The 16675-nt window shown below is 45.7% G+C and overlaps 1 protein-coding gene across 11 annotated transcripts in view; it reads right to left on the bottom strand.

Annotated features, from left to right (window-relative positions):
• The window catches only part of FGFR2 (fibroblast growth factor receptor 2), a 121643-nt gene that overhangs the window by 46709 nt on the left and 58259 nt on the right, over nt 1–16675 (bottom strand). For all 11 annotated transcript variants that reach the window (XM_030806170.1, XM_030806181.1, XM_030806197.1 and 8 more), the window contains one exon: nt 14139–14262. In XM_030806170.1, coding sequence (XP_030662030.1) covers nt 14139–14262 — 124 coding nt within the window. The remainder of the gene's footprint in view (nt 1–14138; nt 14263–16675) is intronic.

The following is a 16675-nucleotide window of genomic DNA, read 5'->3' as shown; positions in this document are numbered from 1 at the left end:
CAGGCTGGGCAGAGTGGGGGCCCCCTTCGTGGCCTAGCCCAGTGGGCACTACGGCAGAGACAAAGGGGACGATGCCCCCAAGAGCTCATGTGTTCTCCCCACCAGGAACCTCCCCGGTCCCTGGGCAAACCAAACCCCTCAAGTCTGCAACTTTTTTGCAACAAACTGATATAAAAAGAATCCCTTGATGAATTATCTCTGGGTGAGAGACTAAAGCCCAGTGCTAGTTCGTCTCTTCTTCCATGTGATAACAAAAATCACATCTTCTCCACCAGGAAGGACAGGAAGGATTTACAGTTTTAGGCAAGGTTCTCTTCTAGCATGTTTAACTCTCAGATATTATATAAAACAGATTGTCCTTTTCACAAAGGGAGTGAGATAAACACATGGAAAACAGGCTGATGAGTAGCTCCTCTGTTTACTGTAATTTTAATTATATATATATACGCATTTAAGAATAGACGTCCTGAGGTTCAGCAGGTTGCAAATGCACAGTGCATGGACCTGGAACAAGATGAGAACCTTCAAAAGAGTGATTGGAAGGTGCCTGTGTGAATTCCAAATTAAGACGGAATGGAAAGCAGTCCAAAGGGTGCGGCCACTGCTGCCGGGACAGTTGGCTGCACTGCTGGAATGAGGTTCCACCAAATAAACGCGTAGTAAACACAGGCTGAAGTGCTTTAAAAAATACATTCTCTCCCAGCGTTCTCTCTCTCTCACTCTCGGTCTCGCCCCCTTTTCTCAAGTGTCCACTCTACTAAAGCAGAAAGCCCAGCTGCTAAGAATTGAAATATCAGGATGGGCTCTGTCAAGCCCTGCTCTGTAGCTGGGAGCCATAACCCACCTAAAGACTGCAGCAGGAAAGCCCAGCCTGCTTCCTTCCAAGAGGTCATTACTGAGGGAGAGAGAGAGGAAAAAAATACCTGAGTGACAAAGAATAAATCTTTGTTAATTGACCATTGAAATTTTATAACATGCCAGTCCTCCTCTGGACATGGTAATATGTTTGCTCATAAGAGATCTACAACTTTTGCTCTGACATAGCAAAGGCCATAAAAAATCTCCACCGAGCCGAGAGGCCTCATGTCTACAGGCTCAGTAAACATGCATCCCGGGGATCAGAAGGAGAACCAGGCTCTTAAATTACACCTATAAATTAATCAAGCACAGAGTGGCTGGTTTCCCGGCTCACACTGGTCTCCTGAGCATTTCTCCCCAAAAGTTAGGCAGTACTTGCCACAAAGAGCCATTTCAAAGCCACCTCTCTCTGGCAGTCAAACACCAAGAGACTCGAATCACACGGAGTTCCCAGTATTGATCTGGAAACAGCCAGTCTCCTGCTCTCAGGCTTCATTCATGTAAGGAGCGTGGATAACCTCGCCTGCTCTGTCTTTAAATTAAAATCAAAATTTAATTACCTTTCCTCCAAAATGGCAGTCTCTTAGCAACACCAAAGAGCTGAAAAGGGAAAGAACATTCTGCGATTTGGAGGACAAGTGAAAACAACTGAGAATTCTTTTTCTAAAGCCTGCCTAGCTTTTTTCTAAAGAGTAGGCGGTGGTTGCTTTTGTTGCATAAAAACGCACTAAACCAGTTAGCATGAGGCATGGTTATTAGGAGGAGGAGGAGGCCGATCAAAGCCCTCTGAAGTCTGAGGAGCCCAGAACTTGCTAAAGGCCTCGCGCTAATTACAATTAGTAGAATGAGTTCATTGCCTTGTCAAGACTCCACCTAATGCACTCGAGCCTGACAGGCTAAATCTCATTGGGTTCTGAGTTTTGTTTTGTTTTCCCAGAAATATGAAGCTTTCTCCAGCTTCTGAAGATCAGCACAAAGGAAGGTCAGAACTAAAAACGATGAGCAGAAAAAGGGAACGCTATGATGGCCAGGAAGACTTCACCTTCAGAAAGAGCCCAGGTGCCCACAGCCAGTATTTTGGCTTGTCACCTCCTAGAACAGATGAGTGGGCTGGGATGCTGGGCACCCAGAGTCACCTGTTTTGTTTAAACACATTTTTGTAGAAGGTCACTGGTTTGTTGCTCTTTCTCCCTCACAGGCTTGGCACATGCTCGTTTTGTTCTTTCCTCTTTGCTGTCTGGTCACCCAGGTGTCCGCATCTTCTGTCTGGATATCTGACTCTCGGAAGTCTTGCAGAATCGGCTGGGGCTCCCACTTCCTCTAAAACACACGCGTCTCTTTGCAGAGAGAGTGAAGTCTGCGGAACAAACTTGTTTGGGTAAAAATGAAGTGTCCTCCCTCCAGCACTAAAGTCACAAAGTGACTTATGGAGGCTGCACCCTGTGAAATGCTAGAAGCAAAACACCACTAATGCCTTTGTGCTTGCTCGATGAAGTGAAGGAGAGAGTAAAGTGCTGGCTGGGCTCAGGGCCTGGGAAGACCAAAGCAGGTGGAGGCAAAGTACCTTCCCTAATTAATGTTACAGGCTGTATTATTAGTACCTTCCCTAATTAATGTTACAGGCTGTATTATTTGGCTTGGGGTTGAGTGGCTTCTACCAGCTGGGTATCAATTTGGGTCTTCTTGGGCGAATTACAGGAGTAGGGCTGTGTGTTATTTATACCCCAAGTGTTTAAGATACTCTGAGCTCTCTGCCTTCAAAAAATTTCACCAGAACTGAAGATTCTCTGGTAACCAGAGAGTTATTATGCCAAATTTAGGTTCGAAATTGGTCTCTTTTGCTAACAGGAGTCATGGTTTTGGGATGATGGAAAAGTCCTGGAGATGAACAATGGTGATAGTTGCACAACAAATTGAATGTACTTAATGTCACTCAATTACACATTCAAAAATGGTTACAGAGGTATATTTTATGTTCTGTATATTTTACCACAATTTTTTTTAAAAAGGAGACATAACAAAGGTGACAATATCTCAGAGTGAACAAGATCAATTTCTAGGGTCATGGAAAACCTACCTTCTCAATCAGCGAGGTACATTGACCTTGTCCAGTTTACTCAGTGAGAGCTTTTCTATCTCCTGACCCACACACACTAGGCAGGAGGTCCCTCCCTAGGTTGTGCTTGGGTTGTGACACTGATGTAAAACTCAGACGTCAGTCTCCCAGGCTCCCTCCTGAGGAGCGGAGGTAAACACAGCTGAGAGCATTCATGCCTGGGACTCACATCAGAGCCTCAGCAGCCGCCACTTGCCATAGGGGGTGCAACATCTTTCAGGAATGCACGATCATCAGCTGGTGTCTGCATAGCTGGGTTTCCTTCAGGGGAAGAAAATGTTTCCTTCGAGCTGGAAAAGTTTGTTCTTTTTTAATGTCCAGGAATTAGGTATACCCTCTTATTACAATGGGTGAACTCCCAATTAGAGTATCTTCTCTCAAATGATTTGCAAAGAAGCTAAAAACCAAACCACAGGGGAGCCCTCCGTCAAAGACAGCAACCACTCCAAGTAAGGCCCCTTAGCTTTAAAACGTTTGACTGAAATCTATCAAAAACGATCCAGTTAACCAACCTTTACAAATCTGTCCTAGAAAAATATTCACACAGATGCCCAATAAATAAGTGTGGACAAAGCTTGTCGCTGTAGCGTTTTTTTACTGGAAAACAGAAGATCTGCACAACAGTCATGTTGCTTAATATGATTAAACGAATTGTACCATATCCATGAAAGAAGAGCATATTGGCCACTAGTAAGAACGAAGGAGATTGAGATGTGCAGACATAGAGGGATGTCCATTGTAAAAATGCTGGCAGGTTTCATCAACTTTCGCCATCTAAAAAGCCTTCCTTCTAGAGAAGTCTAGAAAATCTACCATGCTCATCTCTCACATGCCTTGTTTTGCTCCTAGGGCGGTTCGAGCAGAAGTAAACGCTTTCGGCTCATCTGAGCAAACAAGAAAGGCCTCCCTTTGATAGGAATAACATGAGAGGCTGAACAATAAATCTCATTTGTTTTCTTGGAGATGAAACTCAGAAACTGAAAATAATCATGGTTCTAGATACTTCTAAGTACAGCATGACCTAAAGAGAAACTTCAAAATCGTCACCCAGATCACAAAAGCCTTCAATCCAAACGCCACTCCTTTCTCACTGTCCAAGCCAGATGGGAAGCCTCAAGTCAGGCCCCAGCCCCAGTCCCTCCCTATGAACACTCGGTGAGAGTCTCACATACAGAATGGTTTTGTTTTTTCAGTCCAAAATGTAATATTTATTTATTTATTTTGAGATGGAGTCTCGCTCTGTTGCTCAGGCTGGAGTGCAATGGCACAATCTCAGCTCACTGCAACCTCTGCCACCCAGGTACAAGCAATTCTCCTGTCTCAGCCTCTAGAATAGCTGGGACTACAGGCGTGCACCATGACGCCTGGCTAATTTTTAATATTTTAATTTTTTTGTTTGTTTTTGAGAAGGAGTCTCACTCTGTCGCCCAGGCTCACTGCAACCTCCGCCTCCCAAGTTCAAGTGATTCTCCTGCCTCAGCCTCCCAAGCAGCTGGGATTACAGGCATACAACACCACGCCTGGCTAATTTTTGTATTTTTTAGTAGAGATGGGGTTTTACCATGTTGGCCAGGCTGGTCTTGAACTCCTGATCTAAAATGATCCACCTGCCTCAGCCTCTCAAAGTGCTGGGATTTCAGGCGTGAGCCAGCATGCCCGGCCAAAATGTAAAATTTAAAGGGCTAAATCCTTTACCTTTCAGTTTCAGTCCAGAGTGTACACTGAACCAGTAAAATGAGAACTTCCTTTTTCTAATAGAGCATAATTTCCAAAAGATGCTACTAGAATAATATCCAATGCTTGTCTCTCAAAAGACCACAATCTCCCTGATCCAGTGGGGAATATGTCTGGGGCACCATTTGACCTGTAGATTTGCATACTTATTTGGGATGGACAGAATTCCTGCCAGCCTTGTTTGAGAGAATCCTGTAATCCAGAGGCTTTAAGAGAGAAAAAGTTGGAGTTCCATCAAGACCTAGAAATTTCCATCCTAATTTATGGTCTTTGACCTCAAAATGTGACCTGAGGAACTCCATGAGGGCAAAGCCTTATGCCTCATTCAAGTGACTGTCATCCTCTCGACCACATACAGGCTGTATGAGTGTACCACGTGCTTCACAGATAGAGAATTAACCACTGCAACTCAGCAAATACACAAAATCCTAGCTAGAGAGCTCTGCTCTATTTTCTCCCTCCAAGCCAAAGCAATGAGGTTCCCATTGCCTCATCTGTCTCTTCTCAGAAGAGGAAAGAGAACAACCTCCCTACAGCAACACCAACACCCTCAGCCATCTATTTCCCACAGACACACACATTTGACTGGCTATCGTGAAAGACGCACAGTGGCTCTCTGACACCAACCCTTCCAAATTAAACCCGCTTTCTAAGTAAGGAGCACATCCTACCTGTAGGTAGAACCCTACAGCATCCTACCTTCTCTGACTGTGAAAACAAACCAAGCATGAAGACCGTGAATACAACAGCCGGGTTTCCTAAGGGAGAGGGAATCCATGAAAGCAAACCAACAGACACATCTTTTAAAAGGGGAAGAACACACAGCATTCCACACTCACATCTTAACAAGAGTTGGCAGGCCAGGTGCAGTGGCTCATGCCTGTAATCCCAGCACTTTGGGAGGCCTGGGCGGGCAGATAACCTGAGGTAAGGAGTTCAAGACCAGCCTGGGCAAAATGGTGAAACTCCATCTCTACTAAAAATACAAAAATTAGCCGGGCGTGATGGTGTCTGCCTGTAATCCCAGCTACCAGGAGGCTGAGGCAGGAGAATCACTTGAACGCAGGAAGCAGAGGTTGCAGTGGGCCAAGATCACGCCACTGCCCTCCAGCCTGTGCAACAGAACAAGACTCCGTCTCATACAATTCCCAACTGAGGTCTTTCAGTTTATAAAGGCAGCCGTTGATAAAGCCACATGAATAAGAGAGTTTAGAGAGAAACTCTAATTTCTTGCTTCGGAATTTGCAATGTTAAGAACCACAAAACTCCAAATATAAGCAACTTATTAAACTGTTTTTTGATTATTTCAATTCAGCACACGCTGATAGAAACCTCGCTAAGTGGCCGGGCGCGGTGGCTCACGCCTGCAATCCCAGCACTTTGGGAGACCGAGGCAGGCGGATCACAAGGTCAGGAGATCGAGACCATCCTGGCTAACACGGTGAAACCCCGTCTCTACTAAAAATACAAAAAATTAGCCGGGCGAGGTGGCAGGCACCTGTAGTCCCAGCTACGCGGGAGGCTGAGGCAGGAGAATGGCGTGAACCCCGGGGGGGCGGAGCCTGCAGTGAGCCGAGATCGCGCCACTGCACTCCAGCCTGGGTGAAAGAGCGAGGCTCCGTCTCAAAAAAAAAAAAAGAAACCTCGCTAAGTTCCAGCACATTACTGCACACTCTTACTGCCATCAATAAATTGACATTTCATGGCAAGTTTATTTGCCCAAGCTCTGACAGAAGCAGCTTTCTCTCTGCCCCATCCTCACCTGAATCTCCAGGTAACCTCTTCTTACATAAAACTGTAAGATATTAACTTGATTTTAACACTTCTACATCCTCTTTGCCCACACCATAAATGAAATGCCAAGATTAAATGCCAGACCAAATATTAGCCCCCTCTCCAGCCACCTCACCCAGACCCCCTGCAAGAATCGAAAGCAATCAATAAGGCTTCCTTCCTCAATGGTGGGCAAAGGACAACGGGTAGCCTGCAGAGAATGTGACAAAAAAGCTGACACTGCAGAGTTCTACCATGCCCCATCCAGGCTGGCGTGTGCCCGCTCCCACCCCAGGGAGCTGGCACCCGCAGAATACCACCTGCTCCCAAAGGCTTCTTGCTGGGGTCAGTTCTGCGGGACAGTCTGTATTTGCCAGTCAGTACGTTTGGAGTGATCTAGCTGCCACTAACCAGCCTTTGCCCCCCGGGATCCCTGTTGTGAAACAGGAATGAAAAGCTGCTTTGTAGCAATCAAAAGCTCATTAAACAGTAGCTACCAAAGGAAGTTTTGAAATCTCTATCCTGGAGGAAAGGACAGGACTGACCCCTCCTTTCATCAGATGGGCTCAGGGTGTGCGGCTCTGTCTGGAGATGCAAGAGGAAGTATGGGACCAACGCACAATACCGACTAACAGTTGCATGGTACTATTATTTAAAAGCGCTGCCTCTCCTACCACCTCCTCCTCCCCCTAGTGCTACAAGGAAAAAGTGGGTCATCGCCCCATTTTACAGGCAAGGAAACTGAGGCTCAGAGGTTCCATGCCTTTTCCAAGGCCATAGAGTTAGCAAGGGTGGAAACAGAACTTGACACCCCTCTCCATGTAATTTCCACCTGAACCTCCAGAGAGGGCATCTGGCACAGAGTAGAGACCCTTAGGGGTTGTCTGTGACAGCAATGATTTATAAGAACAGGATGAGATGGCTCCTGGGGACACAAAAGCGGCAAAAGGAAGGTGCTTCCTCCTCAACTCCGCTCCCGTTCCATGATCTCCTGTCAACTAAATAAGCCTACTTAGAAAGGCCGTCGCTGTGACCCATTACCTGGCACGCCACCCCAATCCCTTCTCAATAGAGGGGCTTTCTGCCTCCCGCTGGTGAGATTTCGCAACTCTAGAGCTGGCATGCAGAGCCCGTGTCAGGGTAGGACACCAAGTCTTACACTCGGAGCAAAAAATGGAAAAGAATTCACTGGCAGCAAAATCAGGAGTATGGAAAATCAAACGAGGCCTGGCCAGGAAGCCTCTAAGTCAAGAGGCTTCGATTTCAGAACCCCACAGGGCTCTATGGAGCCGAGACCTTGTGCCAGGAACAGGTACAAGCCTGACAACCTAAAAGGTAATGGTCAGGCTTTCAGTATCCTAACGTCTCTGGACATGCAGAATCACGTCATTTAAATGATGCCACCACAGACACTCCTCATCACGCACAGAAACAAAAATTCCATCCAGAAGCCACAGTGTGATGGAAACTGAGACTGAGATGCAGCCTTCCATCAGGAGCAAGTGAGCAGGAATGACTGAATCTTGACAGTTTCCATAATGAAGTAACCGGTTAATTAATTAACTAGGCCACTGCTTCTTCATTTACTTAACCACTACTTTGTTCCAAACTCAGGAGAGATCCAAACTTCACACTCCAGCTGTGGTTTGAGGGACTCCGCCGTGCCTCCGTCCCCTGGCCCCGGCTCAGCTATCATACTGGAGCCTTTGTCTTCCTGGGACAGAGGCTGCCCCAAGCAGTCAACAATTTCAGCCATTCCTCCTTCTCCCACTGGGGACGGGCTGCCAAAAGCTCCCAAAACTCCATTCCAGGTGTCAACTCCACATTCGAGCTTATCAGTCAGTGCTTGGAATAAAAGACGCTTCATTCTTGAACACACACCTGAGGGGGCACTTCGCTCTGGTACGAATTCCTGTGCGCTTTCAGGCTGTGTCCTATCATGTCTGGGGCTGAGTTACAACAGATTTATGTCAAGGGCTAGTTGACAGTGCCATGCTGATCTGCCGCCATCAAGTCGGGGCTGGTAGTGACGCCTGACCCATCCAGAACTGACATGCGGCCTCTGATGGGCCCCCAAACAACAACTGCCTGCTGCTTACAGCTTCCATTTGAGGGGATGGGGACAGGCAGGGGGAACAAATTTCTGGAAAGTTAAACTGATAAAGGCTGGGCACGGTGGTTCATGCCTGTAATCTTGGCACTTTGGGAGGCCGAGGCGGGCAGATCACTCCAGGCCAGGAGTTCGAGACCAGCCTGGCCAACATGGTGAAACCCCATCTCTACTAAAAACTACAAAAACTAGCTGGGCATGGTGGCACATGACTATAATCCCAACTATTCAGGAGACAGAGGCAGGCAGGAGAATCACTTGAACCTGGGAGGCAGAGGTTTCAATGAGCCAAGATCATGCCACTGTACTCCAGCCTGGGCAACAAAGCAAGACTCTGTCTCAAAAAAAACAAACAAACAAACAAAAAAAACAAGGAGTGGGGAGAAGACATATCTGGCCTTGGCAAAACCAGAGGCACCATTTCCACCTCCACTGCACTTTGCCCCCAAAATATCAAATGCCAGGCAAAAAGCTTGACGTACCTGAGGGCGTCTGGAAATGCAGAACTGGAATGCCCAAAAGAAGCAAGAATTCATGATTCAAAGCCAAATCGTCTACATAAGTGAGGAAGAGCAACTAGTCTTTTAAGGTCCCATCTTTCTCCTGCACATTCTGCCTTCTGCAGCAAAGAGGTGAAAGCAGGGTAGGGTGACAGCAGCACCTCCTTAGAGTCGGGCTGTGGCAGTCACTACTGAAACACACCACAGTGAACATCAAATGAAGAAGTCGGCTTGGAGAGCAAGGAGCATTCATATAGATAGGCGTGGAGAACACCCAGATGGAGGCCCCAGCTCCAGAATGCCTGCTCCAAGCCCTCACTTAGCAAATCACTTACCCCAGCTGAACCTGAACTTCCTCCACTGTAAAGTGGGGGAGGGGGAGGGGGAGGGGTGGGCGTAAAGAGGCCAACTCCATGAACTTCAAGTCCTCAAACTCCACACCCCTCTCCTGCAAGTCCAACAGCCAAATCAGTCTCAGGATGGCCTTGATGACAGCATTCATCAAAGGTGGAAACCTCAGCAGGAAATGTCAATGTCAGCCTCTGGCCACGTCTGTAGGTCCCAAAATGGCTTTTTTTTTTTTTTTTTTTTTTGAGACAGAGTCTCACTCTGTCGCCCAGCCTGGAGTGCAATGGCACAATCTCACCTCACTGCAACCTCTGCCTCCCGGTTTCAAGCAATTCTCCTGCCTCAGCCTCCTGAGTGGCTGGGATTACAGGTACCTGCCACCACGCCTGGGTAATTTTTGTATTTTTTGTAGAGACAGGGTTTCACTCACCATGTTGGTCAGGCTGGTCTTGAACTCCTGACCTCATGATCTGCCTGTCTCAGCCTCCCAAATTGCTGGGATTACAGGCATGAGCCACCACGCCCGGCTTTCTTTTTTCTTTTTTGAGATGGAGTTTCACTCTTGCTGCCCAGGCTGGAGTGCAATGGCATGATCTTGGCTCGCTGCAACCTCCACCTCCCAGGTTAAAGCAATTCTCCTACCTCAGCTTCCCATGTAGCTGGGATTACAGGCGCCCACTACCACACCCGGCTAATTTTTGTATTTTTAGTAGAAACGAGGTTTCACCATGTTGGCCAGGCTGGTCTCTAACTCCTGACCTTAGGTGGTCTGCCCGCCTCAGCCTTCCCAAGTGCTAGGTGACAGGTGTGAGCCACCACGCCCAGCCCCAAAATGGCATTGTTTGTTTAATAAGACTTCTGATTGAGACTAATAAAAGCTATTAAAGATCCGTTCTAACCCTCAAAAGAATCCTGGTTTGGAAGGGAGGAAACCAGCATTTGTTGCTGGCCACCTACATGCCAGTCTGATGTTTTCATCTGCTAACCCAACTGATGCCTCATAACTAATGTAGTGAGCTGAAGGGTGACCTTCGAGAAGGTAAGTCCACGTCCTAAGCCTTGGAAACTAGGAATGTGACCTTATCTGAAGAAAAAGGTCTTTGCAAAAGTAATTAAGTTAAAAATATCGAGGTTAGCTCATCCTGGATTTACAGTGGGCCCTAAATCCAGTGACAGGTGTCCCCACAAGAGGAAGACAGAAGGAGATTTTGAGACACACAGTGAGAACATGACTGCATGAAGACGGAGGCAGAGATTGGAGCGGTGCCTCTGCAAGCCAAGGACAGCCACCAGAAGCTGGGAGAGGGCCGTGGAACCTGCCAACACCTTAATTTTGGACTTTTAGGCTCCAGAACTGTAAGAGAATAGATTTCTTTTGTTTTAAGCCAATTAGTTTATAGTAATTTGTTAAGGGTACCCTAGGAAACCTAATACAACCATCATAGGAATGAGGTAAATATCATCATTCCGATTTTACTGATGATAAAACAGAGCCTCAGAAAAGCTAAATAATTTGTCCCAATTCACTAGGGGCCCCAGGTATGGCCACTGACAAACCTGCTATTCATTCCATGGCACAAGCGCTTTTTTTGTTCTAACATTCATGAGTTCCAGTTCCTTCATTTTTGGACACAAGGAAAGTGAAATGAGTCATCCCAGCATTGCAGCTTCACGGTGACAGGACCTCAGTCAGAATCCAGGGCTCCAGTGCCACTTGATGAACGACGGTGAAGGCTCGCCACCTCCCGGAGCCAGCTATTTTAGGGGAGCCCATTTTATTATTGCCACAATTACCAAAATGTGGAGCGTCACACTAATTTTCCCTTGCAGTAAATAGCTGAAAAGTAATGGTGTCAATTTTAATGAGGATCAAGCCAGGCTCCTAAAAGGGCTCCCATAAATGAAAGCATTTCCCTTACACACAACAATGGCTTGCCGTTTAATTCCAGAACACAAGAATGTCACTTAAATTACACGGCTTTTACATTAAAGTGCTTATGGGAATGCCTTTCCAAGGAAGAATTTCAATAAAAAGATCTCACCCATCTTGATGCTTCATAATATCTGAACCACAATCTATGTATCATAGCAACAAAAATAAAACCCCAAAGAATGTGGGTGAGAACGGGACTTCGCTTTCACTGGGAAAGGGTTTCTGATTTTCTGTGAAACAGAGAGGTGGCTGAAAAGCTGTTATCACACAGCAGTGTATCACATTTGGGCCTGTGGGCTACCAGAAATTCACTGCTTAAGCGTGAATCCTTTTTGTTTCCACTTGCTGAGATGTTCGGAATGACTGCCAACCCTATACGTCTACATGAGCCTCTTTAGCTGACTCAATTCTTATTTTATTAGTGCTTCGCAAAGCAATTACTAGGGTTTTGAGCAGAGATGAGAGTATTTCACACTTCCATCTTTACTGAAAATGTCTTATACTCCACTGACTTTTGGCTTCTATTTATAAAGAAGGTTCAAGGCTTGGAAAATTATTGGAGTTGAGCTTTAATGGATATTCCCAACCAGCATTGTGTCATTATTGGCCCGTGTTTAGCTGGGCGATCTCCCAAATTTGTGACATAATCAGGCCTCTCTCTGCATTACTCCATACACTCCACGCTCTCTCTACATTACACCACTGAATCATACGCTCTTTTCAACAAGACTGATTGCCAGGGGATTAACATTAGACAGCACAATTCCATTATTCAGCAGCCCAATTCAAATCCCAACCCTAAACTCTAAGAGAGATTTCAGGGCTTCACAGGGATGAGCTGCCAGAAAGCTCAAAGGGGAGGTGGGTGAGGGGCTTTTGAATGTTTTACATAACAACTCAACCTAAAACTTGCTGTAAGCAAGAGCCCAGACCGGAGTGGCCGCGATCTGACTCCACGATGCCAGGAATGGCCCCAGCCCAGCCTAATGAATGATTTGTAGACCTATGCAAAGCTGTAATCCCAAAAGACTGCTATAGCACAATTATTTTTTCCCACAATAAATTACTTAATTTCAAAATTAGGTATTTAGAGCATTTAGCCCAAAATCTAACTCTCTTTCCCTAAATAGAAATAGTTTTATGTCACATTCGGTATACACAGGAACCCAGGTAAAGGCCAAGTCATATGCTCTTTGATCAATGGATTTACAGTGTATCAATGCCAAAACAAATGTTAATAATTTTCTTCTCAAATTTGAGTGTTATTTCTCTTTTTGTTTTGTAAAATATCTGAACATGGTAATTCTCACTAAGAAACGTGCCACAAATATCTCTGTGGGGAAAGAGCTCTTTATGAATATCTATATTCAACATTATTCAAGGACCTATCAAATTTCGCATGAAGGCTTCTGAAGAACAAAACGCAAATCTTCGAATAAACACTATTTTCCCTGAATGCTTATATGCAAATGGAAGTAATGGTTATATAATGCTTTCTAAGGCAGAGTGTCTTGTAGATCCAATTCCATTTAACTTGACAGAAAATCAAAATAGTTTTGTTTAATTTTCAGTTAACCTAAAATTTTAATTAACCAAATCTTTGCAATTTGGTTAATCAAGCTTTTGGATCATTTTTTAGTGGCTTTTTGGGCAATTCCAGTATCTAACGGGGTCCCCCTATTCAAAGATATGTTATTGAAGGAGACCCACACGTGAGATGATACTAGGCACACACGCACAGGCTATGATGTAGGAGACACTTTGTTCACAGAGGCACAGTGGGCGGTGTGGGTTTGTGGAATTACCAACAGTCACATTACGGCAACATGTGAGTGTGAACTGAGTTGAGTCTAGAGCAGAAGTCAGCAACCTGTATTTAGGGGAAGGCAAACCAAAAGAAAGGGCTCAGGGTGGCAGGTTGAAAGTCAAGGCACACGACAGGAAAGAGAAAAGATGGCCCCTACACGGAAGGGATCTTAACCTGCCATCCTGCAACCATGAAGTATGTCTTGGGTAGAGTTCCATATGTTAGCAATCCTCCAAGACACAGAAACATCCTTTCTTCATTAGTTACAACAAAGCCCCATCATCACAGGCAAAACTTGGGAAGAAATTTGAATTTCCAAGACAACAGGCTAGGTGGTCTTCACTGTTTAATTAAAATGGCCTACTTATCTGTGCACTCTGACAAAAATGTATTTATAAGCTCATATACACGGTTCCCTTTGCACGGAGGAAATAGCTGCCAGGAACAGACACTGAATTGGTACCGTCTAATGACTTTCTTGTGATGGAAATGAAGGGCCCTCAACATTCACCTTTTTCCAGCCAGCCACAGGCTCAGTCCTCAGACCTTTTCCTTTACGCTTCAGCTGGCCTTCTACAGTTGCCCTGTCGGGTAATGATGCTTCTCTTTTAAAACCAAAGGTCTGCTACAGCACATCTGTACCCTTTTCACCTGCCCAGTTAACATTTTCAGAGCAATCTCAGCTTCCAAAATGTCAGACATTTCATACCACATCCACTTTACACAGATGACGCTTGGGAACCATGAGGATCATGCAAAGCTCATAAACCCTGGCTGCCCGGAAAACAGAATATTGTCAAATGACAGAAGCAGCCTTGTAAAATGATAGTAGAAAGAATAAGAATGAACCAATTCTCCTGAAACTTATGGGAGAAACAGGGCTTAACGTTCGTGCTTTCAAACGAGTCAAGCAAGAATGGGCTGGTATGCAGCCGCCACGCGAGGAGAGGCAAACTCACCCACAACATCCAGGTGGTATGTGTGATTGATGGACCCGTATTCATTCTCCACCACACAGGTATAATTTCCCTTGTCAGATGGGACCACACTTTCCATAATGAGGCTCCAGTGCTGGTTTCGTACCTGAAAAGATCAAAGCAAAGGCGGTTATTTAACAATCCTAGCACAGAATACCAAGTACTGTGCTTTCTTGATTTAAAAAGAAGCTGAAGGAGGCAAGGGAGGTATGGAAGAATCACCTAAATTCTAAATTGATAACTGTCACTAAGAATTGTGAGAAATGAAAACCATCATCATCATCATGGTGAACACCTGTGAGGCAAATATTGACATATTCAGATCTGCAGGAGTATTCAGCAGTGTATAGCGTGGGTCTGTTACCATCATGGATTTGAGGGTTCCTCAGGCCAACTGGCCAGGAAGCCTGAACACCAGCCAGCCAGCCTGGTACCAATGGCCACGGGCAGGCAAGCTACCAGTTTGCCCATCCACTGGGAACTCTCAGCCTCTACGGCATCACAGAACCATCTAGAACTAACACTAGTGAGCATTTACTGTATGCCAGGCACTGCTCCAAGCCCTCTGTGCTGCCGTAGCTAATTCATTTCTCCTAAGGAGCTCATAGTTCTCAGATGTCGTCTGGATGTCTCAAGAAGTTTCAGCTGGGAACATCGGTCTGCCCTTCCCATCTCTGGTGGTGGCTGAATAGATATACATGTTCCTCAGAGAAATAACCAGAATTCCAAATATGGGAGCAATGAATCCTTACAAAACTCAAGTTGTATATCAGTCCGTTCGCAAACTTCTTGAGACTTTTCAAAGATAAGCAGCACATGTGAAAATCAGCTATTGTGACTCCTACCCAAGGTACTGTCAATACACAAAGAGACGCCATTCTAATGTTCTTCCCCCGCTTTTCAAATATTTCCATTGACTCAAATTTTCAAACATGCGAGAGTTTTCCTTACCACAAAATGCAACATCTCGTATCTTCGGGCTTTGAGGCTTTAGTATTTCTATCTGAATCCAAGTCATTCTCTATAGGTGTTTTGGACAAGGCACTCCAGTGAAATGAAATGAAAAAATAAACAGTCAAGGCCTACTAACCTTAGCTATCATTTCAGGAATTTCAACTGACCTTCTGAGCCATGCCCGGGGCATTGCAAGTGTTTTTGGGTTAATCATGTAAAAAACAAATACAGGCAGAGCATTTGCAAGCACACGAGTGATATAAGAAACTAGAGAATAAAGAAAATCATCTCGTAACCACTCCACTATAAAAACAGGAGGGCAGAGCAGCTGTCCACTTTGCAAAGCAGCGCCAGTGATTAGCCTGCCAACGGAGTTAAGAGATGCTAGGAGCACGCCGGAGTGCCACAGTTTTCATGTCAGCCACTCAGTTCTGTGCAGCCATGACTGCAGGGTGGAGGTACTGCTGCTGAGTTCTAAAACCAGGTCGCTGCTCATCACTGACAGTCTTAGAAAGGATCACTGGGTGAAGGTTGGCCTCCTTCCTCCTTAACGGCGTACAAGCAGTGAGTTAAGACAGTTCTGGACAGTCACTTTGCTGGGCTGCTGCAGTCACCGACAACTATGAAGGTAGTTTCAGAGTCTAACAGCCTGGAGCTGGTGATGGGAAACTGATCCTCACTGTTGCAGGTAAAATGTCTGGCAGTAAAATGAATCTATAGGCATCTGATCGACAGTGGAGAGTCTGTACTGTACAACAAAGATTCGCTTTCTGCTCTTGGTTGAGCCGTAGACTTGTAACAGGACCCAGACAAGATGCTAGTGCATCTCCCCTTAGGAGAGATAAGCACCTTCCATGCAGAATGTGTTTTCTGAAGGAGGAGGAGATATGGATGCTAAATCTTCCAGCGCAATGAGAATTCCCTACCTAAATCCTGGATCCCTGGGTGCTACGATGGCGTCGTTATGCTAAGAGCATGGGACACGTAGGTATAAGCTCCTTGATTTTACTTGAGGTCCACAGACCCAAAAGGAGACCCTCCCTTCACCTCAAGCTCTCAGGGGTAACAGAAATGACTCTCTCTTTGCCTACGGGGAACCAGTCATGTGGCAGGTAACTTAGGGATGTAGCCACGGGTCCCCACGTCACCAAGCCATGTAATCCAGCATTTATCCCTGCTGTAAATATTCAGTTCTTTGAGCCCCCGCTCAAATGTCATGTCCATAAGCCCTTAATCACGGCTAGTGCCTGTCTCTGGACCCCATTCAAACTGTCAATGTCTTTCTTGTGCCTGGATCCAGATTTGGCACATGGAGTATTCCAAATGGAGCTGAACCTGAATTGCACAGGGAGGGGACGTCGCCTGACTCGGCTGAGACATTAAATCTTGGCATATGCAGCTTGGCTCACTGCTCCCTTTTCTTAACCCCAGGGGATATGGTCAGCTTGAGTCTCTCACTGGGGCCATGGCATTCCATACAAGATCCCTCTTCAAGAGCATGTGCTCTCTGAATATTTACTTCCTGGAGATGCACTACAAATATTAATAAGTTAACGTTTATAAAA

The sequence above is a fragment of the Nomascus leucogenys genome, chromosome 3 (genome assembly GCF_006542625.1).
Source record: "Nomascus leucogenys isolate Asia chromosome 3, Asia_NLE_v1, whole genome shotgun sequence".
NCBI classification, from domain to species: domain Eukaryota; kingdom Metazoa; phylum Chordata; class Mammalia; order Primates; family Hylobatidae; genus Nomascus; species Nomascus leucogenys.
The sequence above is the reverse complement of the archived record's forward strand: the minus strand, read 5'-3'. Positions and strand labels throughout refer to the sequence as shown.